This window comes from Pseudochaenichthys georgianus, chromosome 19, assembly GCF_902827115.2.
Source record: "Pseudochaenichthys georgianus chromosome 19, fPseGeo1.2, whole genome shotgun sequence".
NCBI lineage: Eukaryota > Metazoa > Chordata > Actinopteri > Perciformes > Channichthyidae > Pseudochaenichthys > Pseudochaenichthys georgianus.
This window is the reverse complement of record NC_047521.1, coordinates 14,446,607-14,461,622: the sequence shown is the minus strand read 5'-3', so window position 1 is coordinate 14,461,622 and position 15,016 is coordinate 14,446,607. Positions and strand designations below refer to the sequence as shown.

Sequence of the window (15,016 nt, the reverse complement as noted above, 5' to 3'; positions counted from 1 at the left end):
AAATCATTTAGTATAATCACACAAATTCTGTGTTTTATATTTAATAATTCTGTGTTCTTTATTTATTGATTGTTCAATACCTGACAAGATGAAAAACTTTGGTCGCAGGTTCCTCAACAGTGCATTACAAGACATCTATCAATATGTGTGTACATCCAACATTAAACTGTCGTATTCTGCACATTTCTTATACTTTCTACATACATCTTATATGAGAGTATAATACATATGTATAATATCAGTTAAAATAAGTGCTTCAACATAGTTAACATTGCTGGAGGTATACACAAAGTTTTTCATTCATTGCATAACTACACCGTTTGTGTATTATGATATGTCAATAAACCTTAGACAATCTTGAAATCTTGAAAGGGATGTGCAAAATAGTCATTATATACAGTCTTTAATTAACTATTAGTAGAGAATAACGAGTAATGAATATACTTTATAGGGATCCTATTAATATCTAATAATAAAAATAATGAAATTCAATAACATGCTTTAACCACTAGGTGTCCCTTTATATCAGCTGTGCACCTTTATGGTGTAAATACAGCCTATCTACCAATTGGATCAAATATAAAAGTCAGCCGAATTAGTGTTGATACTGCAAGGAGACATATTGTGTGAAAAGAAATGTAAGATGTTGTTTAATGGCTGATATATGTATGATCCATGTCACGTTTTCAGTGTTGGCGGCAGTTCCTCATGTTTGTCTAGAAGTCTTCTCATCAGGGCTCTATAAATAGAGAACTACGGCAGATATGTAATATTTAATGCAGCTGAACCGTGTATTACAATGCCGTTATGTGATGACTTTCAAAGAGAAAAGCAAGCACACTCGGAATAAAGTGTTTTCGGTCTGTTTCCGGTATTTGTTTATGACGATGTGATGTGAGATGTGAGACTGGAATTGCACAGGAGAAAATAACGTAGGCCATCTATGCCACAATTTTAGATGCGGATTTTGTTAAACTAATACGTTTGCGCTGTGGACCAACACATTGACCGGGAAGGGGGTAGCAATAAAGATTACACCATTAAACTGTTACACAACATAACAGAAATAATATCGCTAGCAGCATACCTAGCAACCACCTTGGTAACAATGAAAACGTATCGACACAATTTCCTGAAGTAATCTTCGTAATAACTAGCGTAATAATAATAATAAAGATCATGTGCATCAACTGCACACATAATCTGAAATAACAACTCATATTTCTCGCATCAAATGACATCAAAACGCATTTTAATGGCCAAACTAACTTTAAAATAGGCATTTTACACCGAGAATAAAACGAAGTTCGGCCATGTTTTTTTTTTCTGCAGGGAGAAATGTGAAGATCACGTGACATAGATGCCAGCCATTGGAATGAATGGTGAAAAAAAACGTAGGGATCTTACAATTTCAGAGGCGTTTTTGTAGAAATACTACGTCCTACGTTGTGGACCAACGTAGATTACACGGTTTTTTATGAGACTGGGTTGCTCCTGCAGCAATTTCCATTCTTATAAGGATAAAGCAAAAATGCTTTGTCATCTCAACCTGAATGAATCACCACTCCTCCTCCTCCTCCTCCTCCTCCTCCTCCTCCTTATTTTCTTCTCGTTTATCCCCGACATGCCAACTCAGCAGAACAGCAATTATATGGATGGTTTTGATGTTATTTTTATTCATTTTAATTAAATAGTTGTTAACCAAATAGTAACCAAACAAAGCCACATCATGGCCACAGAAAAAAAGCTGCTCCATCTATATTTATTTTTGTATTCTGTCTCAGAACGTAGTAACGTGATATATTTTTAAACGGTGCCATTTTCAGAAGGGAGGATGTTTCATAGTTTCCGTCTTGTCGTACAGAATCATACTGCCCTCTGGTGGCCGTAACATAAAATACATCATGACACGGCATTTTGATTTACTGATGGTTGTCTTTAGACGTGCTCAAACCTTACATATCATGTGACCAAACGACTCAATATCAATGCAGCATCGAAATACTACGCGTTACGAGCACGACTCACCCCTTTATATTGGATTTTCTTGGAAGAACTTTTTGCATGAAAAAAGCATTTTGTATTGAGGTAGGCCTATATGTAAGATGCTTTGGATAAAAGCTGCAGCTAAATAACATAGTGTAATGTAAAACATGTCATGTTTTGGATTTTCAAAAAGAGGAACATGTGAAATTAGAATCCATGGCACAATTGCCATGATAAGGAGTCCTAAAATATTTTACTTGCCAACAATAACCTGATACATGTCAGTGGTGTCTCTTGATCGCAATAGTTTTTAATCTTACTAATGGAAATGTATATTGAAATAAAACATTTAAATATTATTTTTTTATGAAGAAAACACATTTCCCTGAGAGGAAGATTTTTCAATCACTATCACAGGGAAACTATTAAAAACTCTCAGGCTTCTTACCCTGATACCATTACTCTCCTTGTTGTCACCATTTAATAAATGGAAAACTACATATTGTAACTTAAAAGCTATTAGCTCAGGCTCTTCCTGAATGATGTCAAAACACTCTGTTAAACAAAGAGCACTAGAAATGTTGCTCACCGTGCCTCCAGTTTTTCTCTTCCGAGTTACAAACAAACATCTCATTTGTGATCTTACAACAGTTCACTCAACCGTTTGGTTTTAAGTAAACATTTATTCACATTGATATAAGTACATTTGTGAGTGCGTTTTTACATACTGTATTTGTGCATGTAGGTAAATCTCTATGTGTGCATCTTTTGCTTTCTCACAAGCATGCTTAGTGTTAAAACTCATACGTTTGTGAATGCCGTTTATGTACTAAAAGAAACATCAGTTCTGCATTTGCATTTGATTATTTTTTGTACAATTTCCCTTTGATTTAAGAGAGACAGAACTAAAACAAACTGAAAAAAAGAGAGAAAGAAAAACCCAAATCGAGATCAGGTTTAGCAGCGGACGGATACATTTGACAGGTGATATTGAGTTTATGAACACATAGCATTCTCACACTAACAGTTAATATCTCACATACTAATCTAGGCTACAACACTATCTCACATTCCTGAGGAGTTTCCTCCTCCTCCTGTTCCTTTTTTTATCCTTCCATAACTTATCCCCTTTTCCTTTTTACTCCTGTGCTTTTGTCCATTTCTTCCTTTACATGTCCTCCTCTTCTTTTTCCTCCTCTTTATTCCTGGACGTTGAGGATCTGTGAAGACAGTCCTTGGTGCCAGTTCTTCAGCTTGGCAAAGCGGGGACCTTTCACCTCTGACTCAAACTTCTCTCTGGTGGTGGGGAAGGCATTTACAATTTTAAAGGAATAGTTTGCTATTTAGTTAGAGGAGAAATGTGATAGCACTATTTAGTTTGTACACTTAATATGAAGCTACTGCCAGCAGCTGGTTAGCTTGGTGTAAATATTAGCTTCTCAAAATGTCAAAGTAATGCCACATCTAAAGCTATTTTTGGCAGTGACCAGTAACTTCCTGGATTCTCTGCAGGCTACATGGCGTGTCGTTCTTACCTCGACCTCGCCAGTGCCTCCTCATCTGGGTCTTGCACTGCATGGAAAATAAACATTTGGTAAGGTCAAAGAAAAACCTAACGAGACAATAAGCAGTAATGAGAGGATATCAGAGTCTGAACAAAAATTGTGGAGAGTTCCAAGAATATCAAAAGAGAAGGTAGGAAAAGACAAAAGGAGGAAAGAAGGAGTTTGTGTACTGACGGTATTCAGTTCCAGTGATGTGGGCCAGCATCCTGAAGCTCTTGGACTGCAGATTGGCAGCACGACGAGCCCATTCAGACATACTATCGTTCGTATCTCCTAATGGCCTGATCACTGCCTGGTAAACTGGAGATGCACAGTCTATCACGGGGTCCTTGATGGGCAGAGATCCACTGCAGGACACACAGTACTGTTAGAGCTCTGAGTAGTGTGAACTGTATTTAAAGCCAACTAATATGTTAGATGATCATAAAGTACTAAAAAAAAGTATATTTAACATGTAACTTTAGTCAATGCATAACACATACAGTATAAGCATTGATAATATATCTAAAATAACAAAAGGAAAAATATTCTTTTTTAATGTATTTTTTATTAAGTCAGAAGCAACTTAAGCTATTTAAAAAATCATACAAGCATTGCCTTTGAATGTATTGAAGTTGAGGCTAAAAACGGAAAGCACAAGTCAACTCGACTTAAGTAAATGTCCATTAATGTTTTAGGTGTCTTGCCTCAGGTGTATTTTTCTAAATGGCTGAATAATTTAACAAATTTAAGAGCCATTTGGAGCCATTATTTCCCAACACTAATGGCCGACAACTTGATACCTTACATTGTTATTTATATTCAAATAATAAAATTACCAAGCTAGAATGTTGTAGTAGTCAAATACAAATCCTGATTATTAAAATGTGTGCTACTTCGATTGGTGACTTCAAAAATAATGTTGGCTATTCTTTTTTTGGGCAACCAGTGCCTTTATTGTAGAGACAGAGTTGAAATGGGGAGACAGAGGAAATGACATGCGGCAGATGGACCTGAGCTGGATTCGAACCCGGACCCTCTAGTAGTACATGGGCCCAATGTTGGCTATTCTACACCTTTTTGTTATTAATAGCTTTATTAAACCAGATTGTATTACATTATGGGCAGTTATTACTCTTAGATCAATAATTGCATTGTTGCTTCTTGTTGCTATAAACTTCACGTTTAAAATAACTGTGAACAGTAGATATTAAACCGAGATTACAAAGCAACAAGACTGGATAGTGCCTTCCTTGGTATTCTTCAATGAGTGTTAGAAAAGTGAGTCAGTACCGATCTAGCAGACATGTTTTAAAAACTTCAGATTTGATACTCAGAACATTCCCATGCCATGAACTCCCATCAGGTTCCCGAAGCTGTGATGATACTGAACTCATCTCACACTCTCACACTTTCACCAAAGTACCTCTAAGTACTTCTAGATAGGAAAAGGAACTCCTGGTTAGTGAGTTTGACATCATACTCGGACACAAGAAAAAACACATCAAAATGGACAATAAGATGCTGTGGTATTTGTCAACATTTTCCACAGTATTATTTATTATAATATTAATTCTAATTATATTAATATTATAATAGTTCAGGTATATTAGTTAAGGGGACACAAGGAGCAATGCACAAGCTGTTTTTAAATTATAAGACAAATGCGAGGAGAGGCGGGATAGAAAAGGAGCGCTGCTGTACTTACGACAAGGAGGAGCCCACCTCTTCGCTGAGGTCATAACCAGGGAGGAAGGATGGGGGGGAAGGTGGAGGACGGCACAGGTGTGGTAGGTTTTGTTTTTTTTTGGTTGTGGATGGAATGAGCAGAGGAAAGTGGGTGAAAAGCACAAAGGGGTATGGGGCACGGACAAAGACAACATGGAAAAGCCCGCGCATTGGGTAAAGTAGAGTTGTAGCAGCATAGGCTAAAAGGTAGGCTTACATGATTTAAAGCTGCTTTTCAGGAGATGGGTCCAAAAAATGTCAACATATTTTCTCACTTCTGACTGCTACTGATATCTAGCATATCTTTGGAATTGAAACAAAAAAAGCTTCCTGGATTATACATAGATACAACTGGTTTGTGTCAGTTTTATATATTTAAACTTTCTGTCATTTTTCGGGATATTCTCATACACTGCGCTCTAATTTGTTCACAACCCACATAATCAGTTCGCATTTCCACACAATCATAAGCCAGGACACATGTCGTAGAATAAAGAATGTCAAAGTCTGCATCGGCAGGAGGTCTTGGTGGATGGGTTGTTCTGAAATCACAGGACTTTTTCCTAACCCACACCAAGTAACAGGATGTCAACGCAGGTGCTTGCACATGATCACTCCAATGAAAACGCCCAAAAGTTACAAACTGTCCGTGAGATATCATTCAAACTGCTGTATGAAGTTACGTTGCAGTTTTCCATGCTGAATAGAAAGGTAATGAGCCTCAGCAAATGTGCTATGAGAATAAGACCAGGATTAGAGTTTCGGCAAAAAAATATCAAAGAAAATCTGCAAATGACACCCCGGAATAAATGGCTTTATACCAGTAGCAGGAAGTGAGTGAGTAAGTATGTTTTTTTTGTAATTTGGGCAATCTTATCCTTTAATTCCTTAACAAGCGGGTCATGTGATGTGAAGTGTGTGAGTGCAAAGAGCTCATTAATCTGGAGAGAGGATTATTTAGGTTGTGTGACCTCACCTGTCGTGCCCTTTAGTCTGCGATTGCCCTGCGATGGCGTCCATGATGGCGTCCTGTGAGTACATGCTGATTGGTGTGTTGTACTGGGCGTGAACAATGGTGGCCTTTCCACCCGGACCCCTCACCTCGATGGGCTTGTGGGTGGATAGGGCCGAGTCTTTCAGAGCAATGGGGTTGAAGCTGGGGGTGTACTCCATACTGTCAATGTTGAGTGGGGTCGGAGGTCAGTGAAGGGAGTGGCGAGGTTTCAGGTGTAGATGAGAGGTTAAAGGATAGGGGAGGAGGGGGGGGAATTGAGAGAAAAGAAAAAGGGAGAAAGCACCAAAGTGAAGGAAACTGGGTGGACGTGTATTAATGCTGCTGACAGACAGGCGGGGCTGTTGTACCGCTCAATATTCACTTTTGGAGACCTACTGTACCTAAAATAGACTCAACTACACAGACCAAATCACATCACACTTTGTAGCTGTGTCCCAGGTCCATACTGCTCTGACAATATAAACCTTTTTCAGGATTTCACACTAAAATTGTTCAAATTAAGCAGGTTTAAGATGCTTTATCTTCACCACAGGTATTTTTAAAAAAAAGACATTTTGGAAACACATTTCTCTTTCTCCATGTTAAAGCCTCAACATATGGAATTTGTTCCTTTTGCTCACACAAAATATTTTTTTTATAACTTTCACTTGGAACGTCTAATATTTCTACAAAGAAAGACTCTTCAGAATAATTACAAAGTGGATATATCACTCCCAGCATTTACTGTGACTTAGATTATGGAACATTTAACTACATGATACAATGTTATCATATATATCCATGCAATGTGGAATAGGGACAGAGGCTTCATCCATTACATGAGGCTAAACTACTATTTTGTACATGACAACATACAAGCTATTTCTAGAAGGAGAGAACAAAAGTGCTGACATACCAGTCCACAAAACCACAAACATGCTAATGTAACACACCCAAACAGATTAATATCTGCATATTTCAAATGAGACAGCAAAATACTGTACACACGCTGAAAATTATGTTTTACTGATACTGCCAAACATGGATGTATGACACACAAAACACCACATGCATTTACACACACGGTAATATACTGCGGTCCATTCAGAAAAAGTATATACAGTAAATGCTATAGACTAAAGGAGTTGGAAAACATAAATAATAATTGAGTAAAGTAAAGTAGAAATCACTAACTGTGTTTTTTGGATGGATGGATGGAAACAGCAGCAGTACTAACAATAGTTAATTTATATTTGAGTGTTGTATGTCTTGGTTTTAGAGTTGGATCATTTTGTATCTCGACTGTAGCTTAGTCCTACCAAAGCTTTACATTTAAAATATATTTGGCCTTGACAAAATACTTTTCCAACATACAAAACTAAATATCATTCATCTTCAAGCAGAAATCTTTATCTATGAACGTACTACTACGGAATGTGTTAGATAGATGAAAGGAAGTATAGTCGAAGTAAAAGTAAAACAATCTTTCACAATTTACTCAAGTAAAGCAGCAGCAACTTCAAACTGTTCTGAAGATCTGTACTTGAGTAGATGTAAAGAGTTACTTTTCACTTGTATGCTGTTAATAACATGAACAAACAAATGATCAGCACACTCAATCTGCTGGTTCAACTTCATGCTCATGACTGCATGTTGGACATGACTTCACTCCACACCCACATCTCAGAAAAAGAATACTATCTCTCTAATGATGTATTCTTCATGCACATCAAATACTCGAGACATGTGGAGGTACTGACTTTGCAGCTGTGTTTGCGATAACCTGAAACACACCAGAGAGGAACAGACAGACAGACAGATAGAGAGGAGGAAAGAGTGTCAAAAATGACCAGAGGGTATTTTGGTGATAACAATGGCACTGTGTGTGCAGAGGAAACTATTCAACTACAACACTATGCTGTAATCCCACAGGTCAGAATACCAGCCGTTTGTCATCACTGGGATATTTCCCAGCGTCCCCCAGCATCATCGGTGACTGACAAGAGCAGAAGCGTCTCCATCACATGACACAGAGACACATTTAGCACAGAACAGCCACAAATAAACACCGCTACAAAAACACATCCATACCACCATGTAATAATTGAACCTTTCATTTGCCTTTACTAGGAAATCTCAGATCCTGTAGAACCAGTTCAAAAGGTTTCAAATATCAAAATGTGTAATTAATGGCGTTTGATGGCCGTATTATCAGAACTTTATTTGTATTTTTAACAGTCAATACAGCTTTTCTGGGCTGCTGCACAAGCCTCTGCTCGGTAAAAGTGATCAAACTGCCATACATCTACATTTTTTATTTAATCATCATCTTTCAATTGCAAATTAAAGACCAACCGTGGTCAGTTTAGGAGCAGGCTGCCGACCTGCTGATCTCTTGCTGGCTTGTTACCTGCTAAGTTTCAAAGACCAAATTCCACTTTGCGCCGTGTGTTTGTTTTTCAAATTCGAAGAGTTTGGGCCAATGTTTTCTTACTATTGCAAGAGAGTACATTCAGCCTTCTTGGTGGTTTGCGCTGTCCGAGTGCACTCTTGGTTAAATTATGTGTAATTCCTTCCTGGTTGAAAAGCTACTTAAATCAGCCCATATCTTCAATGTATTTGGTATGTGTGCCTGACATTTTTCGCTGCTATTCTTGGACAAGCTCTCCCTGTAAATCAGTGTGTTCAGTTTCACTCTACCATCGCAGTAATGAGAGTGCAACACATCAATCAGTGGAATAGAACGTACAGTACATGGATGGGTTCGGGGTACAGTTGGTGAGGTGGAATGTGCTCGGCAGCACCTCACACGTGGGGTATCTCAGGTTTGGCAGGGGGGCATCCAGGGGATTCAGGATGATGATGTGTAACCGGAGTGGAACATTCCCCTACCAACAGCTGCTCTCTCCTGTGCGTGTGTGTGTGTGTGTGTGTGTGTGTGTGTGTGTGTGTGTGTGTGTGTGTGTGTGTGTGTGTGTGTGTGTGTGTGTGTGTGTGTGTGTGTGTGTGTGTGTGTGTGTGTGTGTGTGTGTGTGTGTGTGTGTGTGTGTGTGTGTGTGTGCTCGCTTGGTGAGGTGGGGTTGCTGGCATGATACTGGCGTCATCGTCACCTGACTTACCGTTGGCCTTTACTGTAAAGCAGCTCAGCTCCAGAAGGGAAACACATTAGGAAAGACTGATATCCATGGGTGTGATATAGGTCAGAGTCAAAGCAGATCGCATCCTTAATTAACATCTAGTATTTCACGGCTTCACCATACCCATGCCATACCCCTGCGGAGAGTTCCCCTAAAACTGTGGCCTCAACTTAACTCCCACTGACCTTTACTCAGTACAGCACACAGTACAGTCGAGATAAAGGCACTGATGATTTGGCAATTCAAGGTGAAATGACTTTGTATTGTGAAAGAAATAACCTAGCAAACTATTTTTCTTGTTAAAAAAAACCCCACCACTGTATTGTCCGTGTAATGAAAGCCCTACTGTATACATCCTATTGTATTGTTGCTCCACGTTATGTGTTCCTTCACCTTTTTTAGGCCCCAAAATGTACAATAGTGGCCCTACAATGGGACTCTAGTGTCAAAACGTCACCTTCCTGTAACCTCGCTAGCAATTTAACCAAGCTTCACACGCAAGTCTTAGCTTATTTAGATACGGATAGATACGCAAGATAAAAGGCCTCAAAAATGGAAATCAGAGAGTTGAAACAGCAAAAAGGTTTCTCTAAAAATAATATTTGCAACATCATCTCCCTGGTTTCATTCCTGTAGTCGGATCTCTTGTCACTCTGTCACCTGGATGCCAGCCAGGTATGTTTGTGTGTACGCTCCCAAAATAGCACAATGTGTGAGAGGAATGACTGATGGGATACCGATGGAAAGTTCTGAGTATATTTCCTCATTTAGGCACAGTTAATGTGAGGTTAACTGGGGATGTGAGGTGCTTTTGCTTCAGTGAAAAGTAGTACTTTAGTTAAGTGTCATTACGTCAGCTGGCGCTTGGTTTTGGTGTTATCACGTAAGGAGTTACATCTTCTTCTCCTAGTATTTAAAAACTGTAAGGTAACCTACCACAGTGATGAAACTCCCAAGGAAGCTGTCGACCCCTGTCCTAAATTGCCCTGCATCATCATCATTTCACTGAGAGTTTCAGCAGAGTAAAGGCCAACTGGGGAATTGTACTGCCCCGCCTGGCCGGGTGGAGATAGGGCAGACGGTGAGGAGGAGGCAGAGGTTTTGACCGGGGTCGATAGGAGATCTGGGTCTTTTTTACCAACTTGGAGCATTTGAACTTCCTCTCCGAAATGTTTAGGCCCGACCTCTAAATCCTTAAAAGATGAGAAGAGGTCAAGATCGGTATAAAAGAAACGTTTGAAGTGAAACGAGAGTAAAGGCATCATCTTCCGTCTTCATATTCCTTTCTTCTGGATTGCTGACCTTTGGCCTCTGCATACTAGGCCTTCCTGCTGTTGCACTATGAATATGTGACACTAGAGGACAGCAGGACATTGGTGAAGATTATCACAAACAATCGTACATAACGGGCATGACAGACACATTTACGAACATGAACAAATATGCAGTTTTACAGCCGCAAATGTTTGTGTTGATTAATATTTGTGGTCATTCTTTTTTTGTTTCTCTTTGTACCTTCTGGTGGGGGATGACTGGCATGGGGGAGTCCATTCTTGGAGTTGAAAATGCTGCTGCACGTCTTGATCTAGAAATGAAATGTCAAAATAGCCATTTAAAATATAGTGTAACACCATATTTCACCACTTTGTGTTGGATAATTCAAAGGCATTTTACAGAGAACCAATTGATGTATATATTTGTAGGTGCACTAATGTAAAGCCCCAGCCATTTATAACATTGATTTCCTCTTAAACTCCCACATTGATTTTGCTTCTCTGTGTTATTTCTTAGGGGAATATCCAGTACCTAAAATTAGCTTGTTCTACTTAAGTTTAACGGACATGGAAAGTGTGCTGGTTGTTTACTTCAGCATGGTGAGTGCCAGTGTGTTGGAGGCAGACTTGATCTTGTTCTGGGCGTCCATGTGCGTCATCCCCTCGGTGGTGACCCCATCGATGGCTGAGATGATGTCGCCCTGGGCCAAGCTGCCGCCCACCGCCTTGCTCCCCGGAGTTATCTATGGAGGGGTCAAGAGAGCAGGTCACATTGGGACCCCTGACTCCGCAGGAAACAAACAAGCAACTGGAAAATGTGTACAGATACACATGACAGATTGGAGGGATGGTTAGGAGTAATTTGCCATTGATGAATGAAAACTAAGAAATACTTTCCCTCTGCAATTCAGCAACTCACTGTACATACTATGGTAGATGTATAGATGCTCAATAAACAACCCTCAGAGGTTTTCTATAAAAAGAGTGGAACCAATTTTTTTATTCCAGTATCTAATCTGTATCTACAGCCTGACCCTGAAATCAATAAGAACAAGTGTTTAACTCTTTTCCATTCTCACACCATACAATGATATTTAGCTGAGTCCTAATGCCGGCCACAAAGCCAGACTTTAGCGCTTAAACTACACGGAGAGAGACTGTGAGAGAGCCCAGAGGCCTGGGGCATACAGCATTAGGTCTAGATTTACAGTCGACTCGTTAAAGAGTTAAAAATAAGTAACGCCGCCGATGACCCTGCTGAGCCCCCCTTCACCCCCCAAACATACTCACCTGCTACTGACATTCATGCAACACTTCCTTGAACTTGAATAACGTAAACTCTTCTACAATCCACACTTTATCAACATCATACCACTTATTGGTTCTACTTTTTCTGGTGTCAAAGAAACGCGTCCTTGATACTCCTGTCAAACTTTGTCTGCTTTTTTAACAGAATGTCTTCCTTTGAATTACATTCTTCGTCTGTATGGGTATACATGTGTGTGTGTAGTGTTTGTGTGAGTGTGTGTATGAGAGTGTGAAAAGCAGTTACGTAAGGTAAATTTAAGGTACAAAAGAAATCTTCATATCTGCCTCTGGGTATTTAAACATGCATGAAAAACTGTCATGCATGTGATCAAGAGCCACTTCAAATATAACTGACGACAAACAGGAAATGGATATGGGGAGGGACTCACTCTTTGAACATTTTCTTTTAATTAATTGCTTTCAAGAGCAAACGTTTATTCAATTTTGATCCACGTTTTCTTTTTTTAAATTGTTTCTCGCAGGTTTTCTATCTAAAAATATGTGTTATATTAATACGTTTCTATATTGTTCTACTTGGACCACAGACATGCTTCTTCTTCTTTTTGATGGTGTCCATACAGCTGTTTAGACTCAAGACGGATACAAAGATTCAAGATTTAATTGATTCCTAGAATTTCAAACAAGAAAATCCCACTAACAGTCATACAAAATAACTAGATAGTGGCAAAAGAGTTAGGTGTGTCACTGATTTAATGCACATTGCTTCAGCTTAGCTAACAAGATGTCAGAAATACACTTTCTGCATTCCTCTTTCCCATCCTAGTTCTTGGGAAAAAAGCCATCTGAAATACCAAACCGCAGTGGTGTTACGTCAAACTGTAATGGCACCCCAAGTAGTCATGTCAAGCTGCCATGTTTTATCTTTACCCGTCAGGCCACAGGATGAACCTAAATCCAATGAAACAAAGCCACAGTGGACACAAATCAAAGCCCCCCCCCCTGGTTGCCTAAGACTAGGGGATCAGAAGAGGATGACTTGACGCAATCAATATACAGCTGAGCATCAATCTGGACTAAAGTATGACAGCTAGTGTTCAAACTGTTCTCTCAGGTGAGCGTCCCCTCCCCTTCTTTCTTCTCATCCCCTGAAACTCTCAAATCCTCCATCCATCCTTCACAACAACACTGTGATCTCATGAGTTGTTTAGGGAAGGTGACTATAAGGGAGGATTAAAGCTTACTTAAGGTAAAACAAGCTGCCATCAGCCACCCTGTTTCTTCCAGCCCCATTACCAACCCTCTTCATTTGTCCACCTCTCCTCCAGTGCTATTTAAAGGAAACCCTTTAAATACACCAGCAGTCCTGCCAGTGTGAGAGAGAGACACCCAGGCGCTCTGCTGCAGAGGTTAAAACTCATTTATTTGGAATTGTATTTCCCCCTTTTTCCTTACATTCCAAAAATCATATGCTGATAATCTTTATGAAAACTTGTGGTTCATAAGGTTTTATGCACATATTAGAAAGAAAAGTAGTACTATGTTTGTTGTCATTTGCGAAAGAAGAAACGGATCTTAACTTTGCTTTGTTGTCCTATAGATGTTAAAATAAGTCCATTTATCTCAACATCATTAAAAGCCCTCAACCCGAATGAATGATTTGACTGTGCTGAGCCAAAAAGTAGTTAAACGTATTCATGATTAATGTGATTATGAAGTAAGATGGGGGATTTTAAGCGTGGCTGTAATGTGATCAAAGTAAATATCATACCTATTTATCAAGGGAAAGAAAACTGTAAAATTGGCCAAATGCACCAGCTCCTCTCCTCCTTTAAAACTATTCCAGTCTTTCCACTGCTGCTCTATTCTTGAAATCTCTCTGGACTTTATATCTGAGCCTCCCTGTCATCATCACGAACAGCAACATTACATAACCACTGCGCAGCCACTGCTCTCTCACACACAAATACAGTGCCGAATGAAATGACACAAGCTTAACAAAGCTTAAACATGCAAGAGATTATTGCCAAACAAGGTGGAAAGGTGATTCAAAAACTGAGCTAAATACATTTTAAAAGCATGCAACAACAAAAAACGTTACAACTTAATTTGCTTTTTCTTTTTTTACTGCAAATCATTAAAAGGGTGTGCGCTTTAAGCAGTAACATTTATAAAATGTGATTATTTTAAGGTTATGTTGTTACATCATTGTATATGTTGTTTGAGTGCATCCATTTGCCAAAGTCAGACAATCAGGTTACCATGTTCAACATCTTGAGTTTGAAATCATTCCAGATCACAATGTTAAGCATGTTTTGTCACAGTTAATAGTCAGTTTGCAATTTGTTGAGCAATACCTCCTCAATGTGGCTTTTTTGTTTGTTGCTTAATCTTTATTTCTAAGTTTGTCACAGCAGTCTGACTGTCCTTACCCTGGAGACGGTGAGTGGCATGTTGAAGTCCTTTCCTCCGTGTAGTCTGAAGCCCCATGGAGCAGGGCCATTCAGAGTCACTGTGTACGAAGTCATCTTGGATCAAACGTCAACACTCCTCCCGCTAACAACTCCTGCTTGCTGTGTGTTTTCTCCTCCTGGTGCTGTGTTCCCGTCCTCCACTGATATCCTTTTGTCCCGGTCGGCCTCGGTGGTAGCTTCTTCTCCGTCAGGCCTGGCTTATCTTCCTGTCTGCTCCCAGCTCTCAGGACAAACACCCTGGGGTGGTGTTGGTGTGGGGTGGGTTGGTCAGGTGCTGTGGGACCTCTGTGACACACACACAGGCATGCATTGGTGCACACAAATACACATACGTGAAGATAGTCATACACAGAAAGCAAGTGCAGAGCAAAGTTGAGCCACTGAAGAACAACAGTACATATTTTCTGATTAGACCATCCTCAATTTCAAACCAAAAATGCCCTAAACAAACCTCAAAGTTTAGAAAGTGCAAACTCCAAAAGGTCAACTTTAAAGTTAATAACAAGAGAGAAGAGTTTCTTGCCTGCAGAGTTGCTGAGGGCGAGGGACAGACAGCCTAAGAATAGCCGAGGTGAGCATAGACACAGAGGCCCTGGCCCTTATAAGGCTTGTA

At 39.6% G+C, this 15,016-nt stretch overlaps 1 protein-coding gene across 4 annotated transcripts; it reads right to left on the bottom strand.

Moving 5' to 3' along the window:
• Positions 1–2,649: 2,649 nt before the first annotated feature.
• ldb3b (LIM domain binding 3b) lies at positions 2,650–15,016 on the bottom strand. 4 transcript variants are annotated; one of them, XM_071206849.1, is made up of 10 exons: positions 14,927–15,016; positions 14,362–14,688; positions 11,255–11,406; positions 10,905–10,974; positions 8,013–8,035; positions 6,235–6,432; positions 5,239–5,262; positions 3,726–3,898; positions 3,522–3,558; positions 2,650–3,282 (listed from the first exon to the last, which is right to left on the bottom strand). In XM_071206849.1, exons 2-10 carry the CDS (start codon positions 14,455–14,457, stop codon positions 3,186–3,188), a joined length of 870 nt encoding a protein of 289 aa, XP_071062950.1. In that variant the 5' UTR covers positions 14,458–14,688; positions 14,927–15,016; the 3' UTR covers positions 2,650–3,185. The 4 variants fall into 4 exon arrangements, with proteins under 4 accessions (XP_071062950.1, XP_071062951.1, XP_071062949.1 ...); XM_071206850.1 differs by lacking the exon at positions 5,239–5,262; XM_071206848.1 differs by lacking the exons at positions 5,239–5,262; positions 6,235–6,432; positions 8,013–8,035 and adding an exon at positions 10,326–10,582 and having other exon boundaries at positions 14,927–15,011.